We start from the raw sequence: 24,177 nt of genomic DNA, 5'->3' as shown, positions 1-24,177 counted from the left end.
AGGGGAGAACTGGCTCATGTTAAGTAATGGTGAACACCCTTTACGCCATGGAGCCCTTCAGCAAGCTAGGCCTGCCTTGCCCCAAAATTCACCATCTCGATTCACTGCTTACCAGTGTTCATATGAGCACAACAGCATGAATCAAAGGCTGTAACAAGAACAGTTCGGAACAAGTCATTTCATTAAATTGCACTTGCTTCATTTCTTGAAGATATAGGTGTGTGGACTACAGGCTTTTTTCCTCATTTTAGCTGTAGCAAGCTGATAACCTCAGCCTGTGACACCACAGCCCCAAGCTTTGCTCTTTACTTATCATGATTCACAGTTAACTCAGATGAAAAAACTGAGAAATGTGGACTTGAACCTTAATTTCTCACGTTACAGGCTAGGGTACCTGGCTACTGCACTACTGGCAACTTAAGCACAGCATTTGTCAATGCTGGGAAGGTAAGTATTAGAAATTTAACCTTGATTGCCCTTTTTCTCAAAAAGCACAAAATTTTCTCCAACGCAGCATGCAACCATGTTTCAAAACTTGAACCATTGTTAGAAAATGGAGCCATCACCCCCCTCTGGTCAGTTTTGCTACTCACTTGGCAAATGCTCAAATTCACCATGTCAGGAGATTAAAAAAAAAAAAAAATTATGTTAAAATACAAAGCGCCCTCGCTGCCTCCTACACCCAGCAGTGCCCTCATGGCAGTCCTGGCAGAGCCACCTGGGCACAGCTACCACACTGGTGGGCTCAGCAAGAGAAGGCAGTGACAGGAAAGCTGTCCCCTCCTGCCCACCCCCTCGCCCCTGAGTCATTCTCAGCTGATGGAGACGCTAGCAGTCCTGTAAGGCAGGTACTGGTGGGTGGCTTGGATGCCTAAAGGCAGCCAGTTGGCAAAGCCACCCGTTTACATCAGGGATCTTGTGCTACAAGCCAGCTGAGGGGCTCTTGTCCAGGATGAGGGAAGTGAAGGGGGTCCATACCCTTCCCTGCCAGCGAATACCCTTCAGATGGAAGGGCATGCTCCAGGCTGCGTGTAGAGAGTATGTAGGGAAATCATGATCTGCAGAGATGCAACAGGACAGACAAACCAATCACTGTCCGCTCCTAAATGCATACCTAGATCCAGCACATGGTCACCAGCCTCAGAATAACCCAGAAGATGCATCCTTCATCACCCATGCCGCGGCAAGGGACCTTGCAGAAAGCCTTCATGAGTACAATGTGGAGGTGTTAGAGGGCAAGTGAACAAAAACTGTTTGACATCATAAAATGCAACCACGGTCCCCTCCCACACTGATCTTTGCTACTTTATTCCTGTAGTGTTGTGACATTATTTCCTCCAAGTTGGTTTAGGAGAAAAAAGTGGTTCCTTCTCATGGTTCCTCAGAACACCCATTTCTGGGCCTTCACCCTAAGAGCTGTGGCTCATCATCCCTTTGGTTTCCAAGCTGTGCTGTTATGTTCAGGCCGCTCGCCAAGGGCTGCCATTTTAACAGTGACATCCAGCAAGCAGGGACATACACAGTCGCTATATGCAGAAACTGTCCCCTCTCAGTGTAGGATTTGGATGGTAACCGGGCCTGAAATTTCTAGTAAAGGGTATAAGGTAAGAGGCAAAGGGCTAAAAAAAAAAAAATAAATTAGGATGCAGAGTATAGCTGCAGCAAAATTCAAGCCATCCATAATCAGAGACATTTGTGCTTTGTTCAAGATTAAAAAAAAAAAAAAAAAATGTCCCAAAAAGCCTGTGACATTTCAGAATTACAGTAAAATTGAAGAAATTTTCTCTAGGAAAAAGGTGACCCATTTCCTCAGACTACATCCCTCTTTAGCAAAAAAACTGAACACAAGCTGTGAGAAAGCCTTGAACAGTCCCCGGTTGCTCCAAAACCTCATTTCAACAAAAATCAGTTTTGATGTATTTAATTTTCATTCCTAGTCATGCCATTTCAAACTCAGACATGTTTTGATGAAGGAAATAAAGAGACTACAATAAAATAAAAATTCACAAACTCTTGAAGAAAGGCAATCTTTATGCATTCTGCAAAGTGGCCTGCAATAAAAAGACAAGCATGATTTTTGTGCAACATTTCACAAACGAAAAGCTTTGTTTTTGTCCTGTGCTATCCAGGGAACAGGGACTAGTGAATGCAAATGCTTTTGTTTTCTGAGATCTGTTTGTGAAGCTCTGAAGCACTCGGTTATTCAGGCACATGCTTAGCAATTTCCCAATCATGAGTCATGTTTCCTTTAGCTGTTATTTGTGACTTTGATACACAGATCTCAAAGCACTTTTAAACAAATGTGCCATTGTAGACAGAGAAGCTAAGGTAGCAGGAGATGAACAGCTTCTCCAAGGAAGAGATCCAGAGTACAGGACAGCCATGAACAAAATTAGCTCAGGTCTAGAGGCAGGACAAAGTATTTCACCAGCAAGGACTAAAGTAGATGGTGGGGTCATGGCTGAACTCCCTGCCCATTTTGCCTTTGCCCATCCTGCCCAGGGTCCTTGTGCCGGCACAGGGCTCAGTTTGGCAGGCTGCAGTGCTTCCCAGGCATACTCAGTAAGGCTAAGGGTCAGGCTGGCAAAGTGCAAACGCAACCCCACAATGGCCACAGAGACCAGAAGCCGGGCAGAAGTATGCGTCCATTAGAAAAATCACCGCTGCACATAGGTTCCTAAACCCCAGCCCCTCGGAGAAGATGCAAACAGTGGAAAAACATGAAGTGGAGAGAGCTGGAGTCATGCCACAGGGAGGGCGTTGGACCTGATCTATAGTGAAAGCAAGAGGGATCAAATGCACACCCCTGGCGTTTATCTTCCATGAGGTAATAGGACCCCAAAGGCTGTGAAATCAATCTAATGAAATGCAAACCTCTTCCTTCAGAAGGTTGTGCTGATTGCCAACTCCACTGTGTTCAAATCAGCAAAGAAAAACGTAGTGGATGGTCTGGGAGAGAAGGTTGAAGACCTCTAAGGCCTCCAGAGCTGCTAGCCTGTACCACTTCAGGTTGTGCCTGTCTGAATTCCTACATTTTTATAAATATATCATAGCCAGGAGACTGTTCTAGTGTAAAGAGGACCATCAGAGTGCTTCCTTAACAGATGAAGCCTCAAACACACCTAAAAATAGCTGAGAGGGGTTGTTATACCCATGCTGAGGGCATAAAATCTGCAGCACAGTGGAGGGAGTTCAGTGAACGGGCAGAGCATGCAAACTGCCTCGCAGTGCCCACAGAGCCACATAAGCACCTGTCTGCACAAATCGCTTAATTCAGCTACAAAGGAAAACCCACTCATGCTAAGTTCTAGATGTGAAATTTAGGTCTCGGAGAAGTTAAGAACAAAAATTCCTCAACTTCTGTGCAGGCAGCATCCAGCCCACATGCAAAGGGAGTCTTAAAGCCCAGCAGGTCTCTAAGCTGCAAGCAGAGCTCCTCTCCTGTATGAAAATTTAGGGTTTGAGACAGCAAGCTGGAGCTGAGCCCTGCTGCCAAGCAAAGGGCACAATCCCCTTCCCTGAACGCAGGGCTCTTTCCTACAGGGTAGGATAAAGCCAGCTGCAGAGATTTATAGCCTCACATTCAAGGTCTATTTAGGGGGAAAGAGAGGTCAGCTGCGTGGGGAGAGTTGGGGATTTTGGGATGTTTGTTGTTTTTTGGTTTGTTTTGGGTTTTTTGAGGGGGATGTTTGGGGTTTTTTAAGTTTAGTAGGGACTTAAATAGAGGGTGAAGGGGGCTCTTATGGCTCAGATTTTCATTTTGGCTTGGAAGGTATTTGCTTTGTGCTTTTATCGTGGCTCGACAATCCTTTGCTGAGTCTGGGTGAGAGCTTCTATGAGGTTGGTTCTTTCCCTCTTGCCTGTGCTGCTTTCTTTCATGGTAGGCTTTTTTGTTTGGGTTAAGTTAAAGTCAGGATCCTTCTGAGGCAAGGTACTGGAAACTTAGTCTGGGGGGATCAGATGCTGCAGAAAAGCCAAGACCTCCCTTCATGGCTATTTCAGGGAGGAAGGACTGGGCAAAGTGAAAGCAGCAGCTCTTATGCTATCTGAAGCCGTAGATATGGCTGAATAAGGGATGATGTGCTATTGCACATCTGAGCCTCTACTCAGAAATAATGAACTGGACTCCAGAATTTTGAAGCCCATGCATATGTATATATTTATCTGCTGAACAAAACAACAATATCTGCAATGCTTTTTATGTGCCTTCTGGGTTTTGAGATTTAAAGACTCATATTGTCTGGCTTTTCTTTGCAATCCTAAAAGATACCCTATTCTTATTTTTTTTTAAATGGAAGTTGTGAGTTATACAATTATATGACTCAAGCCTGGAGTACTTAAAGAAGACAGGAAAAAGCTAGTATGAATACGCCAACTCTTACAAATACTGAAGAAAAAAAAAAAAATTAAAAATCTGTGCAGTCTAGTAGAGCGCTGGTCCTAACATTCCCTGCGATGGAGTAGAAACCTCACAACTCCCAGTGCCTGAGTAAAGCGTCAGGAAGAAGGGGGACAGGTGAAAGTCTGCCTCCTTGCCAGGGGCTCGGTAGTTATCCCCTGGAGTATGGCCCTACCCTCTCCTCAACTAGGATAAACTGCCCATTTAGCTGAGCTGCTGCTCAAGCCAGCACGATGCTTTCTAGCACAACCCCTCCAATCTCAGGTACTCAGTATTTTTCTTTCTCCTGCTCTTTGGCAGAGTTGCTCCTCCTCTCCTCTTCACACTTTTTTTTTTTTTTTTTTTTCCTCCTTTTTTTCCCTCCCCCGCCGTTGCATTGTGCCGAGCGGGACAGATTTAGGCTCCTACAGACGATATTCTCGTGGCAGGACGTAGAACCCGATGTAAAACTCCAGCTGTCGAGGGCAGGGGCTGCTGCAAGCCTGATGGGGGGAGAGGCGGGAGGAATCGGTTATAGGGCCCTGTGCAAGAGCATCACCCAGAGGCCTCCGCAGCAAGTGCACGGCTCTCTCAGACGCCGCAGGAGCCTCTGTGTCCCTGCCCGCGCTCGGTGCCCCGCAGAGCCCCGCTGCTGGGATCTTTGCTGATCTCCGGATACAAGCAGCAGCGAGTCCACAGCCAGGTGTTTTCCTGCAGCTCTGCTCTGCTCTGCTTTAGCTTCCTCCGGACAGGGGATACGCTGGGTTTTCCCACGTCCCCGAGCCTCGCCTGCCCCCCGTCTCCTTGCCCCCCATCTCCCCGTGTTTGGAAGGGCAGGTGGCGGCTGTATTTAAAGCCTCAATCTTCCTGGGCACCGAACCATTACCAGCGGCGCACTCATCAGCAGCGCCGAGTCTCACTGACTGATTGTTTTCTGATTCTGTTTGGCATTTTATCCTGGCTGCATAGAAAACTTATTATAAAATCATGTTTGTGTTCCATAGATTATATCTGTGGCTCACTGTGGCGGGAGTATGAAGCATGACAGACAGAGTCGGAGGGGCACGGCGGATGAAAGCCCCTGCCAAGGTGATAGGGGCCAAACTGCAGTGCAGTCACCGTGTTTGCAGAGATGAAAATAAGAGCCCCTTGATCAGCCCCAGGTTATCCTGGGGGTAGTTTAGCTGTTGCGATTCTTCTAACCGGATCTGTGCCACATGCCACAAATAAATGTTCTAAACGCAGATTAGTTTTATATTAGGTGACTGAAACAGTCCCTGCTGCTATTAAAAATCTGTTAGTCTTTCCCCCCAATGGCCCCGGGCTAGAGCCTGCCATCCAGTCACACCTGTATCGAGTCCAACAGCCTGTGGTAGAACTAGAGAGAATTATTATTTAGGTTTTCAGTTGTCACTTGGGTTCTGGGAGCAGTCGAGGCCTGGGAGATGTACTCTGCAAAGGGACCACCCACACCGTCCCAGAGGTTTAGGGGGGAACATTCTTCAAATGGCAAAATGTTGTGCCTGGCAGAGTGGGAGACTGGAAGCCTGGAGGGTCCTTTTAGTCCCATGTTCCTTAGGTTGTGATGCCAGATGCTAAAGCCTCTCTGTTCTTCCACAGCCTTCCACACGAGCCAAAAAAAGTTGTCCTGTGAGATCAGCTAGGCATGGCAGCAGTAGAAGAGACACTCTGCATTGCGTATGCCACAAAACTGAAGACAACTCTTTTCTAACAATACTTTTTCCATCTTCCTCTTGGCTACATTTCCTGAATGCCTCCCAGCAATGCACAGAACAGCGTGACTAGGGTCTGACTGGCGGCATTCAATCTTCCTTCCCTTGGCCTTTCTCCTGGGGAGAGCTAAACATGTGGACTAGCATTTTGTCAAACGCTTGACACAAACATTTCCAAAACAGGAAAGGTGTCCACAGGAAAAGGTCAAGTAGGAAAACGGAGAAGGTACCACCTCTGGAGAAACAACTAGACCTAGCTTGTTGGAGAGGTGGAAAAATGTTACAGCCTACCTCTCTCCCGAGTTGTTTCTGGTCTCTAAAACATGCAGTTCAGGAGGGGGTTCCTCTCTTCCCCCCATCCCTGAGCGCAGACAGATCTGCCAGATTCTTCTGCCCACTTCCACTGCTTGTCTAAGAGCAAGCGGTCACGCCTCAGTCACACGTGGCGGGTGCTGGTGGTGCAAGAGGCTTCACATCAGTGGGGCTGGCCATCTGGAACAACCTTCAAGCATCTCTCTATCTCACTGACTCTTTGGTCCATTTCAGTCTCAGCTGAAATTGTATCTTTTGCTCTCTCCTCCATTGCCTGTGACTCTCTTATTTTCTCTCTCATACTGTCTCTGCTGTTATTTATGATTTATTCTCTGTAACTGTCCCATTTAATCCTGCAAAATGGTTGGGGAGATGGTTTCTGTGGACAATGTTGTAGAAAGCAAAGGGATCCTGTCATTTATTCATCAAAATGTAGCTGACTAAACGCATCCAAGCATCGTGGGAGATGGAAATCTCACACCACTACCCAAAATCCTTTTCTGCCCAATACATATAGGAGCACAGTGTGAAATGGCCACGATGCCTGGGAGAAATCATCAGGGAGGTGCTTATGGGACTTCTGGCTAAAGCAAGCAGCCTTCGCGGTCATACTGGGGGCTCCTCTCTTGGCAGTGAGCTTGGGGCGTCACCTCACTCCAAGAGGACTGAATACCCTTTCCTGGAGGAGCAGCTTGTGAAGTTACACAGGCCATGGTACAGTCTTCATCCAGGGTGGAGCGTGCTCTCCAGAACCCGTAGTTCCTACTGTCTCACCATTTCTGGAAACCCTAGGATCTGCAGGAGTCGGATCATCAAAACACGATGAGACTGTGAGGCTTCTTCCTACATTGGGATTTTTTATCATGCGAATGCCACGCTGCAGCTGGTTCTGGGAAGGCCTCTGCCCACACACTAAATAAATTCTGGTGCGGTGCGCTGCTTCTCTATGGAAACCGTACCCTGCATTTCTCTCTATAGGATTTTTCTCATTTCAGGCTCCATAATAAATTAACGAGAAGATGTTTTCTTTACACCAACCATAGGAAAGACTCTTTTCTGTACTCGATTAATCTTTAGTGATCTATATTAAATATTTATCTGAAGAAACGAGGCCTGTATTGCAGCAACATTTTCTATTATGAGACTTTATCATATCAAAAGATATTTTCCTGGCTCTGACTCCTTCATATATACCCAGGCAGAATTTCCAATGGAAGGGCACCTTTTTTTTTTTTTTCTGTCTCTCCCAGTGACCTTTTCCCTCCATAACAAGCTGCTGATATGTTAGAATTTACTGGGTTATAAACATTTTTTATCGAGTAGGAGGAAGCTGGGTGATTTGGCATCAGCTTCCCTAATAAAACCCAGGGGAGAGGCTGTGATGTTTGACACCAATAAAGGCATGGAAGAAGCTGCAGCCTTCTGGGATGCTGGTCACGAACAACAAGGGGAGTCAGTGAGTGTCAGTCACGTAGCTTCTCTCTGCTGAGGCACTTTTGGAAGGAGGCCAGCTTGCTGGCATGGGAGAGGGAGCTGGGAGGGACCTGGCAAAGGGCTCCTCTGTTCTTTCCCAGTGTTACCGAAATTGTGTGATCTATCACACGGAGCAGTGAACTGGGATTCCTAAACCCTCTTTTCCTGCAGCTGGGAGGTGGGGAGACACCAAAGAGTTGAGATATCTAAGAAGGGATGAGGGCCTTGGTGTTGGGTTCAGGCATTGGTCCTACAAGAACATGGAGAAGTAGTTTGATCTGGAATAAGTAGCTGAATTTTCCTACCTGAGATAGACTTGGCATTGGCTATAGATAAAAATTATCGAGGTAGCGTCAAAAGAAAACTCAGACACAGGACTCGGCTTGTGGTGTCAGGTGCTGAACAACAAGTCAGCAAAAAAGATGGTCCAAGTTTTACCAAGAGCTCAGAACCTAATACAGCTCTGCCTCCCAAGGGAGCAGTGATTTAAACTGGTCAATAACTAACTCATTCCACAAAAGCCCGAATAAATCATCTGATGACTAGATATACACACATTATAAATGTTTAGTTCTGATAATATATGACTGAGCTGTTATTTTGACAAATAGCTAGTGAATAATATATTTGATGAACTGCATAATATTTTACTAATGATTAATTTATTCATTCGAAACAAACAAACAAAACCCAGCATTTTCCTCAGCTATCATAAGGAACTCTTAAGTAATGGCTGCAAAGAGCTTTGAGATCCCTGGATGAGTTGTGTCTGCTATTCCTCCTTCTATCATTGTGTATTTCTAGTGATTTATTACCAGGGATAATAAATTCATGGCTTATGTTATGGATGGCCTCATTTAAGATTGTGACGGACTCTGATCAAAATCTCCTGATTTTCTAATGCCTACTAAAATCTACAGGAATTTGGCACTTAGGCAGTTAAGTACCCACACAAAGTGCTTAAATACTTTTTTTTTTTAAGTTGGGGCCAAGCTTATCTGAAACATCATCTGCTGCTTCTCACTGGAGGCAGAAGTGTTGTGGTTGGGGATAGCTTCAGTAGGGCTACTCACTACAGGATGGCAGTCTATAAGATTTAGTTGAGGATTGCCCTGACTGTAGTTCTCCCTCTCCCTCACTCTTAATCCCATTCAGAAATATAATTTCTGTGAGTTCACAGAGAAGATAAAGGACCAAAGAGCAAGAGCGCTTCCTCAGAGCTTTTCTGCAAAGGCGGACTGATTGATTACAGATTGGACGCTGCTCCAACTTCCTTTACTAAATGAAAAATTGAGAGCTCTTAAAAATTGAATAAAATATGCCATTCTAAGAAGGATTTCCACTGGCATGAGTACAATAGGAGGTAGTAGTGAGTTGCTCAATATTTCTGTGTGCACTGGATAATCCTTTACTACTCAGTCCCTTTGCACTGTCCCTGTGGCACCTGATGATAACTCATCTGTAATTGGTAAGGGCTTCGGTTTTGTGTCTCCAGACAAAGCTTAAATCGTTCACGTTTGGGAGATCTCCTACTTCAGTTGCAGCTGGAGCTGTCCGGGAGATTATTCCTTTTTGTAGCTACTTTCAGGGCTGCAGAATCTGGCTTTGTTCCATGCTGGAAGAATCTGAAACAGCTTGTAATGTTTTCACTAGACAAATTTTTGTCAAAATAACTAATTTCTTAGATCTCTCCTTTTCGCCATAGTTACTAGTGACCAGAAAGGCTGGGACTTCAAAAATATGTTGAGTCCAATTCACCAGACTGAAACACTATACTACTAACAAAATAAAGCCTTTTGACAAAATCTTACTTTAGAGAAAATACTCTTCTACCTCACTGAGACAATTTTATTACACCTAAAATGCAAAGACTTTGCCATCCTGTCTTTTGCCTTTCTCCATTCTTGTAGAACTTCACAGATCTGCTCCCCTTCTGGTGCATAGTCCCCACTACTATGAGTGAAAATACCACCCCAGGGTTACAAACAGTTGCGAGACTCTGACAGAGAGCTGATACTTCTATTCCAGCTAGCAGACAGCACCCGTGCATATAAAGTCTTTACCTTCAGATGCTCACCCGCAATCATACAGGAGACAGTCACCAATGGAGCTGATGTGTTCAAGTGGGGAGATAAAGCACTGTCTTTTATAAAAGACATGATGCAAATATCTCAGTCCCCAGGCGTGAAAACAATAAACTTATTTTTATGACTCTTCTGCAGAAGAAAATTAAGTCCAAATACAGTTGGCATTTGTCCTGTAAGCTTATCATGTAGTAGCATTCAGCCTCTTCCACACTCTTGGCTCCCCCTTTGTTATATGCTGGAAGAGCTGGTAAGACTTTTTCTGTCTGCTATTATAGAGCCATTTCACAGGAAAGTATTCTCAGATTTCCTTTAATCCGCCACAGGCCATGCAAGATGCGTCGGCCACCCCAATATCTGTGTGCCCCTCAAACATCAATGCTCTTGTCTGCACTGCTACCTCCCTACCTCTTCAGTATGCAGGGCTCTTAAACTGGATGTAAACATGTATGTGGAAGGTAAACCCACCACTAAACAGTAACAGTGGCAATCCCCCTTTGTTTTATCACACCAGCATCCCCGTCTTTGTGTGTTTGTGTAAATATTACAGGAATAAAGTGCCCCTGGGTGGTGCATATACCTCATAGAAACATTGGAACAAGCTTTTTTCAGCATCCAAAGGTTTTTCTCCCCTTTCAGATCAATTAGATTCATCCGAGATTAGCAAACAATTAACAAAACTTCAGTCCTGGCATTGCTAACTTGTTCACGTGTCTCTGTTTGGTGTGCAATCTTGTAGCAGGATGGAAGACTCCAGAAAATATTTCTCTCTGGGTTTGCAGTGCTATTGCTCTGTGGCTTGCTTTCCCTGCTTATGCATGCTGACGAGATTTACTATTATGAATTGCCCCACAAAACTACCTTCAAACTCAAATTTAATAACCTAAGTATTATGAAGATCAATATTATGGCTATTCTCATTCACATGATTAGCACTAATATAATTTAGGGAAATATTTATGCTGCAGTAGTGACTAGAGACCTGGATTAAGAGGAGATCCTCAGCATCTATACAGAAGAAAAGACACTGTTCTCTCCAGCTCTGTACTGGAGTGCAATACTCAATCTCTGAGTCTCCATGGGTTTGGATATTTTATGTAAGTTATCTAATAAGATAACAAACCAGCCTTACAATCCCTACAGCCATATTGCTAACTGTTTGAAAATCATGAGTCAGGCTCCAAAAAAGAATTAAGAGATTGGTTTTAAAATTCATGAGACTTTTTAAATCTGATAAACTTCAGGATTTTTTTTTTCTCCTTTTTTGCCTTCTGCTTTCTGAGTATGTAGGAGTGGTATTATCAAGTTTTCCTCTGCAATTATGAGGGCCATAAACTTACTTTAAAAATTGAGAGTTGAGACTCTTACATAATCACAGGACTCTAAAAGTGTGGGCTTTGAAGAGACATTAAATAGTCTTGAGATGCAGTTCATCATGTGACTCGGCAACACTTGCCTGCTGAATCGGTATGGCACAGATTTCAAATATCAAATACTCCCAAGAAACAGTCAGGAGTCTTTTATGGGTGGGAGGGGGGAATCTGAGACTTTCACAGTCTGCACATGAATGGGGGGTAAGGGAGGAAAACGGAGAAGGAAGACAAAATGCAAGGAGAACCTATTAGTCTGGTGGGGACTATTCATTTAGCTTTAAGCAGAGATGAAGCTAACAATCTTGTTTTCTTATTCCTGTCTCTCCTGCTTGCTCTTAACCATGCAACACGCAGTTCTCCCTGTGTACCAAGCTCTCTTATTAGCCTTACCCAGGCTGTGCGCCTGCACTCCCCAGGGAGAGCCCCAGACATTTGGAAGGGAGTAAAAAGTAATGTTCTTTCTGGGTTTTTGCTCAAGAGCTGGAAGCTAACGCTGAAATATTTAATGCTGAATACTCAATAGGCAGATTTTCCTTTGCTGAGCAGGAAAGAACCAGTATGAAGTAAAGAGGAGGAAAAGCAAAATGAGGTTGGGCAGGGACGCACGGACAATGAAAACACCTTTGCCCTCCCAACATAATGCTGCTTCTTCCACCTCCAGGTGGGGAGGTGGGTCCCTCACTGGTCAGTGTTTGCATCCTCACCCAAGCTGAATCCCCTGAGTGACTCTCAGCTGCTGAAATCAGTGCTTAAATCCAGTCTGTGCTCCAGCAGACCTGCCAGTCATGACCAGTGCCTGAAACCTCTGCAGCTTTCACGGGGGCACTTTTACTGCAGAAACGACAAGATCTCATGCCACGTCAGTGTCAGGATGCCTGCAAGAGCTATCACTAAGTCAGTCAGAGTCCAGAGACAGGTCCCAGCAATATGTTATAGGGGAACAGCTATTCCACTGGCTTTTCATGACATTCATTTATGGGAATGAGAGGTTGTTGCAATATCAGGGATATATGAACCGCCAGATGCTGGTATGCTAGATGAGAGTGTAGCCAGTAGATAGGGTTCTTCTTCGAAGAACTTTGCCAAAGGTTTCTCCCTGGGAGATGGAGAGCATCCAGAGGCTTCTCCTTTCTCTAAAATATCTAGTTGCTCCCTGCCCTTGCTGAAACTGATGGCAGGAGAAAGCACAGCATGGATTTTTGGGCCAGCAAGTATTGAAGGGTAGCATGCCATACAGGCATAACAAAAGAGTCCCTTCGGTCTGCCCTAAGGAATTCTAGGAGGCAAAACCTCTGCTGCCATAATCCAAGAGCAGAGAATTTTCATGTCACTGCTTAAAAAGTGGCCCACACCATCGGCAGGATTCAGCCCGCAGGATTACAGGGGCAGTCAGCTGGCACTTGCCACCTCTAGACAGTGGCTGTCCACAAGCAGAAGCTGTGTTAGGGTAAAATCTGGCCCTGCAAGGCTGCATGAGGACCACGTATACCAAGAGGGGGAATATTGGTGTAATTCTGCCATAGCACAGCTTTTCTGGAAATTCTCCTTTCTCCAAGTAAGCTCTTTCACTGCAAGCAGAAGCACAAGCAGGCCTGACCTGCTTGGGAATTTGATGTAATGGCTTCCTCTCCCGGCTGCCTACCCCTCTGCTGGGAGCCATCTGCACATTAAAGCAGATGTTGGTTGCACTCAGGTCATGTTTCCAAGCTTTCTTTTGCAGTCATAAGGGCTAGAGAATCTTCCCTCCCTCCCTTCACTCGTTTCTTAATTAAAGCTTAAATTCTGATGTCGTCACATGACTGTAGGAGCAGAGCCCCAGGCAGGCATTTAGTGCTCTGTGTTGTCAGCGGGACTTTGATTTAGAAGCACAGCAGTGACTTTAGAGAATCCCATCCCTCCGCTATGCCCCAGCCCGGCCCTGCTCGCAGCGGCTGGTGTCAGACCTCGAGGCTTCCCTTGCAGGGCAGGCACTGGAACAAGTCGGAGGCTTTCCCACGCCTCAGCGTATGGGGACAGGGAGGATCTCTGTCCTGTTCAGAGCGGTTTGAGAGCCAGGGAGGCAGGGAGGGAGGAGGAGGCAGCTCCTGCCAGCACCCTGGGCTGCTGAGTGCCTCCAGCCCAGACGGCGAGTTGGGTGTAAATACCGCTGCCACCTGTCCCTGCCCCTCTCTTCCCCTCCCTCTCCGTATTTCCCACCTGATGGGATGTATTTAACCAGCAAACATTTCTCCCTGGTGAAGGGAACCTCACTGCAGCTTCCTGTAAATTCTCTGTGGTCGTCGTGTGGGTGGTGGGTGTGAAGTGCTGCAGGTGTGAAATCGGGTCTGATCACCCGAGACACAGAGCTTCCCGGCTTGGTCACCAGCAAACCCCATCCATCCCTAGTGCAGCCTAAATCCTGCCTCCCCCGAGCCCCGGGGGCAGAGCAGGTACGGCCTGCCCAGGGCTCTCTGGAGGTGAAGCCAAGGCTGCACCACGGCGGGTGCTGCTGGGGCAGCTCCTTCGCCGGGCACACGCGTGCTGCGGGAGGCTGGGGCTGGCTCTGCGCCACCGTGTCTCATCGCATGCTGCCTGGAGAGGAGAGCCTGGCACAAAGGGCTGACCCAAACCCTTCTCGCTCCCTGCTGCCAGCAAAGCCGATTCCTGGGTTTCTTTTCAGATGTGTCCTTGGGTTCAGTACCTGAGCTTAGTAGCTTAACATGGAAAACCAGCCCGGATGGCTCCGACTGCCCCAGTGGGATGCATCTTGTTCCATTTACAGAGGCTGGTGGGTGGCAATCAGCAAAAAAGAAAGGAAAAAAAAACTACTTTCTGGAACCCAAGGGAAACATTAGAGGGATCCAGAAATAGAAAAACCCCTATAATAGGTACAGTCATGCCATCTCCCAGTGCTACTGGTGCCAGAACAAAATTATTCCATGCATCTAACAGGATGATTTTTTTCTTTTTTTTTTTTTTTTTTAATGTAACAGCTTCTCTGCTGAAATAAGCATCTGCCTGACTTAAAAGCAGAATTAATAATCTGCTCACAAAAAAAAAAAAAAAAAAAAAGAAGGCTTTGCCTTGGCTTGTTAACCTTTAAAATATGCTTCCAAGCCACTGGACCATAGTCTGCTGGTCTGAAGAAACCCGAGATGAACGTGCAGAGTCATGGCTGTCACAGCATGCTGGGGAGCAGCCCTGGGAGCCCTGCTGGGCAAAGCCCTCCACTTGTCATGCAAAGGGGGAGAGAACCCCCCCCCCACCAAACAAGGTCTCAGAGGGGACTGTGTAGACAGCTCCCTCCTAGCCCAGCAGGATGCAGATCTCTTTGGAAAGGTTCAGCGACTCAAAATATTTGTCTGTGCTCCTTCTGGGATTCATTGGGAGCACAGTTAAAATATTTCATTCTGGATTCAGAAAGGGAACTTTTGTGCTTGAGCATGCAGCTCTGCAGAACTGTGCTAACCTCAGCCCAACCAACTCAGAGCTTACCCTGGTCAGCAGGCTGGGCAACCAGTGAGACCCACCTTTCTAGGCATACAGCTTAAGTGCAGGCTTTTCTCCAGAGCAACTGGTGTGTCCTAACCACAAGCACCCTATCAGATACAAACTTATCAACTGTATTGCTTCTGTGCCATTCCCTATGGCCTGGGCGTGCGCTGCCGCGTGGAGATGAGGGTCTGCCCTTCCCCAAAACTTGGACAGATGTTCTGTTCCCGCGTCTTCTCAGCTTTGAGCATATCAAAGGCTGGTGCCATTTATGCTTCTGTTTGCCCTCTGTTCTCAAGAATATCAAAGAGAAGGAGAGGTGTGTCCTTCTGTCAAGTCCTGCAGCTGCCAGTGATGTTCGCAAGCCCTCGCCATCTGAATTTAAACGCAGCCAGAGCAGCTGCTCCTCCAGCCCCAAGAGGGCCAAGCTCCTTGTCTGCTCAGCCCAACACCCCCAGGACTAAGCACTGTACAGCTCAGCCCGAGCCATCCCCTGCCATCTCCCACTCCTGCCTTTATTCTGCTTATGCAAATATATTAAAAGCTTCCCATACTCAGGGAGATGCATTATGCGGGGAATGTAACAACACTGGTCCCTGAACTGCATGAAGAATGAAGGCTGTGGCTAAAGGAGAGGCTACGTGATGGAATTGCCTGCTTTATGCCCATCACTGAATGGCTCGTGTTTGCCAAGCTGCTGTGTTAGAGCTGGTGAGACAGGAATGTAAATTGTGGCTCTCTTGTAAAGTTGCATAAACTTGTAGTAATGTCATTTTTAGATTAACATTTACATTGAAGAGAACACTAGAAGGCTTCATTGTTTACATGCACTATGGAAATAGATTTAGATTTTTGGTTTACACACATTTATTTACAAGGCATTTACTGATTACAAACCAATGTACATCACTCGTTTACATGCATAATGTAAACTATGGAGATTTTGTATTTTTTGCCATGCAATGCTGTACAGATTTCCATTGCTCATTCCACGCAGAGGCAAGAGCCTCCTTTCATCTCAGCTCCCTCTGTCCTTCAATTGCTGTTGCCTCTCCTAAAAAAGCCTTGCCTCTGACTGGAAAACATAAAAGTTGATGTCCTCTTTAAACAGATAGCATAAAAACCTAATAGGAAAACCTTGTCAGCAGAACTTCAGCATGACTAAAAAAGCCAAAGCAAAGATTAAAAAGCCTAACAGTGCCTATCAATTTGCACCAGTGCAAAGCATCACCTTAATGCTGTTTGAGAAGAACCTTCATGGTGCTTTTTTGGATGCTTCAGGCATTCAAACAACTGGAACAGGAGTGAAAACTTGCCAGGGTGTGTGTGTGAGAGAGGAACTATGACTGCGCCCGTGTTGTACAGTTTGTCTTAGTCAGATGCACCCAGGTCGTAGCATCCAGCTTCATTTTGAACAAGCACGTGCCTTCCCACGGCAAAGCTGCAATTCTACTGCTCGTCTTGGCTCCCTCACCCAGCAGTGCTGGGGAAAATTTTTTTCTTTATCCTAAGATGCTAAAAGCTGAACTCAAGGGAAGTCAAAGCTGAACCCTGGGGAATTTTAAGATTTCAAAGTCTCAAAGAGAATAATAAGGACAGCCAGACTTTTTTTTTTTTTTTTTTCTTTCCTCCTTCCATATTTCAAGGACATGAAAACTACTTGCAAATTCAACATAAATTGAATGAGCAAGTTGGAGACCAAGCAGCTAACCAAAATACACCCAAAATCAAAATGTTTCCCTTTTGACATTTTGAAAGTGGCGTTGGTTGACTTTGTGTTTTGAGATGAAATTTTGTGCCTTAAAAATTGAAAACAAAAAGTTTTTCACTAGATTACTAACATGAAAACAAACAGCAAAGCTTAGACCTTTCACTGAGCCTAAAATGAAACATTTTCATTTTTTCATTTTACTGAAAAGTTGAACAAACATCCATTGCAGATCAACCCATTTTAATGTTATTTTTGTTCTGTACAACCAGTGAACCACAAAAACAATTATTTGTACAGCTCTAGTGACCAGTAGATTAAATTCAATACAACAGAGAGACGGCAAAAAGAGTCAGTGAGGAGTGGAGAGGTAGAAGAATGGACTGAAAAAATGGTGGAAGCAGCTGTAATAGATCTTGTCTCTGCCAAAACTTAGCATGCGTTCTCACAACCACTTTAATACAACTTTAATCCACATTGCTGCTGAAAACAGCAGTCTCACCAGTCTCCTTAGTCCCCTTTCTAGCTCTATCCACACAGTCTTGTCCCTTTACTATCACCTGATCACACCATGAATGAGTGAAATGAATGAAAAGTGATCTAGCTGAAAATTAGGTTTGGGTTTTGGTTGTTTGTTTTGTTTTGTTTTCTTTTTCTTTTTCTTTTTTCTTGCCAAATTAGTTTCCTGCCAGATCAGTTCCTCAGTTTTGGAAATCACAGGTTTGCATGATACCTGCCTGGAAGGTCTGGTCAGGAAAGGCAAAACTTCTGTAACAGAAGCTGCTAAAAACAGTCACAGAAACCTCACATTCACTAGCCAGATTGTCCAAGTCCAGTGCCTGAAGGCAGGAATTGCATTCTGCTTTTGCTTAGAAATAATAAAAGCTCATAATGCTCCCAGCCAGGGCAAGCAGCCTTATAAACCCTGGTTCTGTGTAAGCAGGTCCTGGGGCAGTGGGCCATGCTGGATATGCTAAAACAGATTCTCCAGCCAATAAATTGGTGAATTTGCCTTGAAGTCAACAGCTTCACATATTTATGTCACAGCGAATCTGGCTCATTGTTTTTAATTTGTGGTGCCATAAAAGTTTGAAAGTTTTGTGAGACAGTTTTGTGAGACCAAATTTTTTTTTTCCTTTTAAATTTTTTTTTCCCTCTAAGGGAAAATTTAAGCAGCAGAACAGCGTATGCATTTCTAAGTCAATCGTAGCCCATGCTACGTGCACAGCAAAGATCCTCGCTTCATGATAATTCTCTTCCTCTTTGCCAAGGGAATGACACATTTAGAGAGCACGTAGCCGTTCAGATTTGTGGGTTTTCTAGGACTAAATAAAAATCTCTAGTGTGGCTGAATGCATTCAGCAGTGCAAATCCCTTTATGAGCACCCAGTTTAGTGTCCACTCTGAATCAGAGAAAAAGGGAAATCACAGAAATGTTGGTTAGATGGGACCCTGAGGGTCCCTAATCCAACCTCCCACTTGAAGCAGGACCATCAGCAGCTCTTGAGCACATCAGCTGTGGCTTTGTCCAGCCAAGCCTTGAAAACCACCAAGGATGGAGATACCCCTCACCTCTCCATGGACCTGTCCCAAACCTGCACCACCCTCCTGATGAAACAATATTTGAGGGAAAGAAAAAAAAGTCTTTTTTCCCCAGGCACCATCTCAACCAATTTATATCTAGCTTGTGGAGCCAGTTACTCACAACCTTTCCTGTCTCAGGAGCTGTATTTCCTTTTTATATATCCAGGGACCTTACTGTAATGAGTGTACGTAAGCAATCAGTTTTGTCCTGTCACTCTGTAGGTGGAGGGATGGGGCAGGACTGGCTGGTTTCTTGTCACATCCCCCACTAAGTTTTGAATGTGTCGTGCATTTTATCCAGACTTGGCAGAGGTCTCAGAATTATTCTGTATTTGTGGGTTTCATGAATTTAGGCAGCCTCTAAAAGGTCCCGCTGCAGGAGAAGTTGCAAGGCGAGCAGATCTCTTTTTTATACCCCAGGGTTTCCCTGCTCTCCTATACAGAGAGCCAGATTTCCCTGTCCCTACTGTCATTTCAGAAAATAGAATTAAACTCCCACACGTGGAAAATCCACATTTCTTCTTGTATATGCACATTCCCCTTCCAGCCCTGTTTGATCATCCACTTTATATTGCTGTCGTCCCTTACGTCCAAACATCTTGCAGCATTTAATTAAGTCTGCCCAGCAATGCAGAGCAGACAAATTCTGTCATCTCTCATTCTCAGGGGGGTGAGGAGGGAACCGAGGCACCGAGAAGTGAGCTTACCCACAGCCACACCATGAGTCTGGGGCAAAAATATAGATACTGCCTGTGTTACCCCTCTGCCAGTCCGACTGCGAGTCCCTCTTTCTGAGGCAGTGTGTCCTGTCCCTGCTTTGCTGTAGGAAAACTGGCAATGGCAGCCTGTCTACTGAGTAGGATGAGACCATCTCACCACTTCCTTCTTTGCCTCCTGTGTCTCACCTCACTTTTTCTAGAAAAGATTGGATTTTTTAGAACTTGTTTAAACTGAGCAGCATCATTAGCGAAATGCCTCTGTCAGTGCTTCTGACCGGCTATTTGCATAGTGTATTCAAGTGCTCAGTCTACTGCTTCTTTTGCTTTGCCTTATAGCTAAATAATCAGTTTCTGGGAGAAGAAAAAAGGACAACACTTCAAAGAAGTGGACTGAAGCTGTTAACTACTGTCCTGTGGTAACAGGATTGTTTTCTGGTCTGAGCAGCGCCCTAGTCCCAAAGCCAAGCTGAGCTTCATCTGTTTTCCAGTCTTCGTGCAGTACCTAGTAGCCAAGGCTCTCATGACTAGGAACAACAACAAGGATAGTGATAATGAATATTCAGACATCCCACAAACCACTCTCAGCATCTGCCATCCTATCTGCATTAGCATCAGAGTGCACAGATAATGATCAAAGCAGCATTTTCCTGCCAGAGGCCCCCCTAAACCAGCCTTATTAGTATGAATCGATGCTGATTAATGTGCTTCCTTAATGAAATTGTATCTACCCCTACTGTTCGTGATTTAATATAAAACATCTCCCCCTTTTCTTGCCTTCCTCCTAATACCACATGCAAGGTGCAAACCTTGACTGAGGGTACCAGGAAAATCAGTGGTCCAAGTTTACAAGAAAAGAGACCTAAAATCTACTAGAATGTAACAAACAGAAGGAGGGAATGAGCCTCTGGAGACTGTCACAGCAAACTGCCTTTCTGTGCTAGGGTGGGAGATCTGGGTCCAGGCAATCTATGAAAAGATAGCAGCAGCTATGCTGTTCTACAGCAATTCTGCTTATGCAGCGTATAAAATAGCCGTGCTAACTAAAACAGGCTCTTTGCATGCTGCTGACAGCTTTCTGGACTTCAGTTGTGATGGAAGGAGGAGTGTTGCATGTTTTAGTTTGGTGTTGCTTCCTTTTTAACACCACCTGTAAAAATGAGAACGTGCTGCATTTTGCCTTATGCTGCTGTGTAGTACTGACAGTGGCTTTATCTCTGTGGGTTTTCAATGTAAATGACACGGTCCTAATGCGCTGTGTCCATTCTCCCTCACAGCAAGACACAGGGGAAATCACCACTGAACAGGCGACAGTGTTTCAATTAGGGACGGGTGAGGTCCTCTCACCTGATTTCACATCCACTCCAAATCCTTGGTCACTGTGGCTGGTTTGAGGTCTGCTGCTATTGGCCTTAGGAGAAGAGCAGTGATCAGGTCAAACCTCATTCAGCAAAGTCACAAGTGCCCCAAGGAACTGTCTGACCAAAGGACAAAGAACAAACCAGCCAACCAAAAAAATTATGGGAGCAAAGGAACATTGAAAGAGAAGACTACACAGAAAATTCCCATGCTCCGTATCAGCTGCTTTTCTAAGGAAAGGAGCGATATCCTTAATGTAGAATATGTGCCTCCCTTGGGCTAGTCTAGTGCAAAGAGCAATTGAGAGACATCATTTGGGAGGAAAGAGGCTTCTATGTTGGAATTAAATAGTTGACAAAATCCCAACAGCTTTACAGATTCTCGAAGTCAATTTAAGGATCCCACAAAATGAGATTTCACCCCTGTGGGTTTCAGTAAAATGATATGTTCTGGAGGGTGTGTGTGCTCAGAGTCCAGCTCTTAACTGCTAGAACTGGCTGCAGCTCCACTAATTCACCACAGCTAGGCTGCTTTTGACACTCCTTAAAAAATGCATGGGCCCAATTTTTAAGTGACTAGTTCTGCCAACAGGGACAGATATTAAAAACAATCGAACCTCCAACATCTAGCCAGCCTCCTACCTAATGGCTCCATCTGCTCTGCTGAAGCACATGAGGTTGTCCTCTCATTCTCAGCTGACTGTGGTGGGAGCAAAAGTTACTCCCCGAGTGTGTTTCCAGCAGCTCAAACCATGACACACATGGCTGATTTCCTCAAGCCCTCAGCTCCCTCCTTCAGCTTAGTGCATGGTATTTGGCCATGAGATGCATCCCTGGGTGCCCTTGCAGAGTTGCCATGTCTCTAAACTCTCTCCCTGACTACTTGCACTGGACTTCGTCTCATCTCCAGTTTCTTTTGTGAATAATGATTTCTCCAGTATCGTGACCATCTGCAAGACCCTTCTCAGACACCTCCCTCGCATGCAGAGTGCTGCTGCCCTTTTTCTCCCATGTTGGAAGGAGGAGGACACTGTGTCTTCCCCATGCTGCAAGTGTCTTTCCTAAGTGCTTTGGCAATATCCAGCAGAAATGGAGAAAACCAGATCCCTTTCTGCTTCCCATATATAAAGTTCATCCTAAAGAGAGATAAGCCTTCAAATTCCTACCAGTCTCCTACAAACCAAAGGGGAATTTGTTCCTCACCCCATAGCGGATAAAGCTAGAAATTGCAGGCTTCACATACAAACAAGATTTTAGCTCCTTTATACAAGTGGAGACAGCAAAGCTGTGGCTCAGGCTGCCTGCTCTGGGTGTGAATTCGCCGTCACAGGAAACCTTTCAGGAGAGATTGCCTCCAAACCTCTGTCTGATGTGACACAGGTATGTCTGAGTCTGCCTTGGGGAAGAGGCATGGATTAAATGACCTCTCAAGGTCCTTCCAGACCCATTTCTCCATGATTCTTAGAGACAGGATCCCAGGCTTGATGGATCTCTGGCCTGACCTGCAGTGACAGTTCTTAGATGTGTCTGAACACATCCACCACATGCATTTCTCTCCCAGTACAGCCCCCGTAGACTGCTGCGGTGGCGTTCAGGCTGAATGGCTCTTTAGCAAAGGGCAGAGCTGCTGCCGGGGGCATTGCGTGGGGCAGAGATTTGCAGTCCTGATCAGACTGTATGTTGTCAGGCAGGGCACGAGGAGAACTGGGGATATACACAACCAGTAATAAAGTCTTTTTGAAAAAGACATGTTTTCCCTGCTCCCCTGTGGAAGCAAAGACAGTGAGACATCCTTAGTGGAAGCGTAGCAGCATAATTTCTAGTTTTGGGGTCTGTCTTCCCCCTGAGCTGTTTTGAATGAAGAGGACAAGCCAGGACAACATCTTCAACCCAGGCTAACCTGCCCTTGCTCTGTGGGCTGGTGCGAGGGGAGGGGATGCTGCACTCTCTGGAGGCCATGGGACAGGCACAAGGCATTTTTCTTCCCCACACATAGACGATGTCTCGCATGTTGCTATTGCTCTGCGAGTGCTTTTGGCTCTCTGCCCACAGGAGAAAACTGCCTCCACACATGTGAGTTCCCTGCTCCCCCCATTCCCCAGTCGTGTACGTGTATCTGCGTTGCATGTTGCCAAGAGTCTATTCACTAGTACTGTCCTACCTACTAGTTTACATGGTTGTGTTTGCAAGTGTCTTTCTGAAGCACAACAGGACTATGTAATTATGTAAATGCGCACATGTCTATGAGAGTTTTGCAGTTTCTTTGGGTTTTAGCGCAAATCTCATGACACTTGCTGGCTTATTCCCCTTCACTCCAAAGCGCTTGCTGCTTTAATAGGAGGCTCATATGAGCACCCCAGCTTTTCATGTTAAAATGAAAAAAGAAAAATGTGTTTCTGGATATCACAGCTGGCAAGAAAAGCTTGAAACAGACAACAACAAAGGCTTCAAAACCTGGAAGGTAAAGGAAAATACAAACTCTACCTATTCTCTGTAGTTTTTTAATTGGAAGACTTTTAAACCAAGATCACAGTTCTGGGGGCAAGTCCAACTCATACATGGAGACAGTCTGCAAAGGTCTGTGGTAGGCAGTGCACAGCTAAGGCTTATGCACAGCAGTGTGAGAACTGCCATACTGATGTGTGTCTTGACATCTTTGTGTCTGTTCTTGCCCATGTGAACCTTACACTATTGGTAGTTCACATGTATGAGTTTGATAAGGAGTCTTGATCTGCCCATGGGTACACTGATGTGAAAAACATGCTTTTGAACCTGCCTGTGAACTTATCTGTCACCACAAATGAAGTACACCCACACCCTTGGTCCCTTTTTATCTCTATGTTGTGCACATTGCCATGGTATCACAGTGCCTTCGTCTCACTATCAGAGCATTACATCTGAGTCCTTGAACCAATTTGCATTGCCAGCTGAGGACCATGAAGAACCAAAGAAGCATTTCCAGGTGGCACGGAGACAATGATGCGTCTCCCATTGACTACGAGACTTAGGCCCATGGGAACTGGCTGAGTTCCCACCACCTAACAACTTATCCAAGCTACAGGTGTTGTAGGAAACCAACGTACCTGTATATTTTATATCTGGTTGTAAATCCTTGACGATGTCTTTCCACAAAGGATAAGTAGCTCCGTGAGTGGTGGAAAGGCCCCCTGTCTGAAATAAGCCAATCAAATTCCTTGGAGACATGTTGGTTGGTAGCAGCTGGGTCCTGGTGGGAGGGCTGTACTAGTATATGGTCCCATATAAACAGGAGGTAGAGGAACTCAACAAGCCTCCAGTTCATGCTTTTCTGTCTGCCTTTTTTCTCTCATTCTTGCTCCATTCTGTGGAGTCCTGTTGAAAAAGAGAGGGAAGAGGAGGAAGGAAAGAGAGAGAGAAAAATGGAGGGGAGGAGAGGGAGGAGGGAGAGAAAGAGAGAGTTTAAAAATGGGAATTGCTTTGATCCTTTGACAACTGTCTCTCAGAGTGAAAATAGACATAAAAAATCGAATTTTAAAAGATCTCAGTCTGTCTGTGTGACAGTTTAGAGTATTTGGCAGTGTTTTATTCATGTACCTAAGTGGTGACTTTAACCTCCTGAGCATATATCACCTTTGAAATAACCAGGTCCTGACCTGAGACATCCTCACCACAGCTTTTCCATCATTTCCCTGGTGAAGTTCTCCGCAGTGCCGCAAAGGCGAGTGAAGACTGGGCGCAGAAGGTGGCTGCACCCTAGGCTACAATTACCCCTTTATTGTCCCTTTAATGCTGTGCCAGAGAAACGTGTCTTCTGCTTTCATGTCTCTCTGATGATCTGTAATCCATACTCCATGCAACCTGAGCAATCTATAAAGACCCAGCTCTTACTTTAAAGTGTTGCCAAAAAAGAAATAAAACAAAATAATTACCCAGGATTCAGTGACGAGCACATGTGGACACACACACAGACACATGCACACACACATACACGACTATGAAATCCTGCCA

The 24,177-nt window shown here is 45.4% G+C and overlaps 1 protein-coding gene across 3 annotated transcripts in view; it reads right to left on the bottom strand.

Annotated features, from left to right (window-relative positions):
* BRINP1 (BMP/retinoic acid inducible neural specific 1) overlaps positions 1 to 24,177 on the bottom strand; it is an 88,383-nt gene that overhangs the window by 36,014 nt on the left and 28,192 nt on the right. The window contains exon 2 of one of the 3 annotated variants that reach the window (XM_074923609.1): positions 23,274 to 23,541. In XM_074923609.1, the coding sequence (XP_074779710.1) occupies positions 23,274 to 23,491 (218 nt within the window). In that variant the 5' untranslated portion in view covers positions 23,492 to 23,541. Of the gene's footprint in view, positions 1 to 20,179; positions 20,201 to 23,273; positions 23,542 to 24,177 lie in introns of those variants that run through there. The other 2 variants (XM_074923610.1, XM_074923611.1) reach the window with 2 other exon arrangements.

This window comes from Athene noctua, chromosome 20, assembly GCF_965140245.1.
Source record: "Athene noctua chromosome 20, bAthNoc1.hap1.1, whole genome shotgun sequence".
Classification (NCBI taxonomy): Eukaryota; Metazoa; Chordata; class Aves; order Strigiformes; family Strigidae; genus Athene; species Athene noctua.
The sequence above is the reverse complement of the archived record's forward strand: the minus strand, read 5'-3'. Positions and strand labels throughout refer to the sequence as shown.